Below are 3,342 nucleotides of genomic sequence, written 5' to 3'. Positions count from 1 at the left end.
ACGTGCATTGCTTTTAGTAACATTATTTCACCCGCATGCAGAACGGTTTCATGTTAAACTCGTTTAGTTGTATATCATCATAAACCTGTGTTATTGTTTGGATATACATAATTTATTTATCAATTTCTATTTGACAAACAGTCAGATCTCCGATACTAAATGATAATATAAAGCAATCTCAAAACAACATTTATATCAAATGAAACAAACGTGTTACATGATGAAAACATCCAAACGAACAAAACCGTTATAATAAGTACAAGATTTGATAGAACATCCAATAACATTCTATTCATTTCAAGCAATTGGGGTTATAATAAGTACAAGATTTAATAGGGACTAATTTTGCTAATTACTCAAACAATTTGGATCAAACATACAATACTGAGATTTTATGAGGGTGCAATTTGTAAGTTTTTATGTTAAAGCGACTTGCCCACAGATCCAACGGCTCACATTCATCCAGCGTCGTCATAACCCAAAGAGGACCAAAATTTCATATATTTCAACTTGTTTAATCTTTCTTTCTCACTAGGTTTTCTATTTGGAGACACACAACGGGGGTGATTCTGGAGAATCTTTAAATCGAATCATCCATCGAGAGATTTGCGAACCTCTGTGTTCGTGTAATCGATCGATTTGGTTTGATAGATTTGTAATTTTTTCTTGTTTTTCTGGGAAAATCGGAGGTTAAGTCTTCAATTTGTTAGGGAATAGTAGTCATGTTTTTGGTGGATTGGTTCTATGGAGTTCTGGCATCGTTAGGTCTATGGCAAAAAGAGGCTAAGATCTTGTTTTTAGGGCTAGATAATGCTGGCAAAACCACTTTGCTTCATATGTTGAAAGACGAGGTTCGTATTTCAATTTAGTTTTCTTTTGTTCTAACCATTTTGTTTATATACTAGTCTTGTATTGGTTGCTATTTGTTCCTTTTTTTGAATGTTCTATTTTTTTTTTGAAAAAATCTTGTGTAGCTAATGTATTTTGTAGAGATATTTTCGCACCGACAGTGTATGGATGTTATATGTGTTTGTGTTGATGTTGTTTCTAACTTTGTGTTTTTTGTTGGTTTGAATTTGGCAGAGACTTGTTCAGCACCAGCCAACACAGTATCCGACGTCTGAAGAACTGAGTATTGGGAAAATTAAGTTCAAAGCTTTCGATTTGGGAGGGCATCAGATCGCTCGTAGAGTCTGGAAAGATTACTACGCCAAGGTATAAATTACTCCTTTCTTCCCAAGGGAGGAATCCACTTCTGATTCTGGAATTCATATCTATTACCTCCAATTTAAGAATGATTGTACTATATTTAGTTTTTACATCATAAAATCTCTGAATGTAGACTTTTTTTGTGAAATGCATATATCAGTTTTATCTTTAAAAGTAATAAATTCCTGTGAATTTTGAAGCTAAAAGGTTTATGTGTTTGAAATTCATAAGTCAAATGTTTGCTTTTGGAATTGGATGTTGGATCGGATCATTGTTAGAGGATACAAATGAAGTCAATGGACATGCAACATATGATTTTCCTTCTTTTCTTTCAATCTTGAAAGTGGTACTCCCTACTTTCCAAATAAGAGGTGCACTTTTGACCTTTTGAGATCAGGAAGACCATTTTCTGACTTCAATTTTCGATTTGGATATGTGTGATAACAATGAACTCTACGAGATTCCTGCCTTTAAGTGTTGGTTGTTTTTAGAAGTGTTAAAGCATTATGTGACTGCCCGTTCTGCTTCCTGTTCGACTTTATAAATTTATAGGCACAGATGAATGATTACATAAGTTTCACATAACCCAACTCAAGTTTTTAGCTAGCAATTTAGTTATGGAAATAGCAGGTGGTTCTTTGTAGTTGACTTGGGATCTTTCTTCTATCACTCTACATAGGCAACCAACTTATGCTCACTGCGACCATCTTTTGCTTTCTCCTTGCAGTTAAATTTTGCTTAAAAGGGAGGTATGCAGTATGTATTTTGTCTTCTTCGTCCATAGTGTCTTTTCTCTGTTTACCTGAAGAGGATATCTGGGGTTTATCAATGTCTTAATGTCTACCATTTTTGTGACCTTTCTGGCATACGTTCTATTAAACTACCCACGTATCTTATCCAGCATATGCAATCTGCCATTTATTCTGTCGTCAGTGACAGATGGATAGAAATTATATGCCAACTGCCTATTTCATTTCAACTGTTATCTACCTTGAAATAGTACAACATTAATAATGGAACAGCTTGTTAAAACTTTGGTAGATAGATGTTTGATATCACTATTTATGGGGAAATAATCAACGGTGAGGATTGTCAACAGACTAATTTTGTTTCGATCAGATGGATTCCTCTTCGTTGAGAGTTTTGATTGCTATTATGATGTTCATTCAACTAGTAGATGCTTGATGATCTGTAAACGGTGTTCTTTTTTTATATACGTTCAATGTGGTATTTGATTATGACATTTACAAGTGTTGGTTGTAACTTGTAAAGGTGGATGCTGTTGTGTATCTGGTGGATGCTTTCGACAAGGAAAGATTTGCAGAATCGAAGAAAGAACTGGATGCACTGCTGTCAGATGAATCGTTAGCGAGTGTACCTTTCTTGATCCTGGGGAACAAGATTGACATCCCATATGCAGCCTCAGAAGACGAGCTGCAATACTTCATGGGTCTAAGTGGGCTGACGACCGGCAAGGGAAAGGTAAACCTGGAAAACTCAAGTGTGCGTCCTCTTGAGGTGTTCATGTGTAGCATTGTGCGGAAAATGGGTTATGGTGAAGGGTTTAAGTGGGTATCTCAGTATATCAAGTAGACATACAAACATAAAGAAGAAGTTGGTTTGAAAAAGGTTGGCATTATTTCCTATTACTAGTACTGGTACTGGAGTTGTCTGTTTGCAAATACTGTGTTATATATAATATACATTTCTCTTGTTATTGGTTCATTCATATAAGTTAGTTTAGAATCCTGGAGCTTATTGCTGTTTCTTTTTGGTCAGTTGCACTTTTCAAGATTCTTAATTTTGTTCCCTAACTAACTGGTCCCTGTCCTATTTGATATTCCTTTTAAAAAGCTCTGATTTTTTAGTTCTTTTTTGTTCTCTTCAGTAGTATGACTTGCCTTTTGCCAATAACTTTTAAGGATAAGGGGTAGTTTAATTAGTTATTAGGTCATAGGTTCAGGTCCTCTCATGGCTTCATTTTAGTCTGAGTTAAGGGGTTGTTTGGTAGATATTAAGGGGTCGTTTACCAAACACTTACCCGGTAAGCGCTTACCGATTAAATTCAACACTATCACTTTCTTACCTGGTAAGATTTTAGTCCACCAAAACGGCATTAAATACAACAATTTA

The 3,342-nt window shown here is 35.2% G+C and overlaps 1 protein-coding gene across 1 annotated transcript; it reads left to right on the top strand.

Annotated features, from left to right (window-relative positions):
- The first annotated feature begins 500 nt into the window (after positions 1 to 500).
- LOC112507115 (GTP-binding protein SAR1A-like) lies at positions 501 to 2,938 on the top strand. Its single transcript, XM_025111545.1, has 3 exons — positions 501 to 851; positions 1,084 to 1,215; positions 2,482 to 2,938. Exons 1-3 carry the CDS (start codon positions 723 to 725, stop codon positions 2,800 to 2,802), a joined length of 582 nt encoding a protein of 193 aa, XP_024967313.1. The 5' UTR covers positions 501 to 722; the 3' UTR covers positions 2,803 to 2,938.
- Positions 2,939 to 3,342: the final 404 nt, after the last annotated feature.

This window comes from Cynara cardunculus (genome assembly GCF_001531365.2).
Source record: "Cynara cardunculus var. scolymus isolate 2C chromosome LG 2, CcrdV1, whole genome shotgun sequence".
NCBI classification, from domain to species: domain Eukaryota; kingdom Viridiplantae; phylum Streptophyta; class Magnoliopsida; order Asterales; family Asteraceae; genus Cynara; species Cynara cardunculus.
The sequence above is the reverse complement of the archived record's forward strand: the minus strand, read 5'-3'. Positions and strand labels throughout refer to the sequence as shown.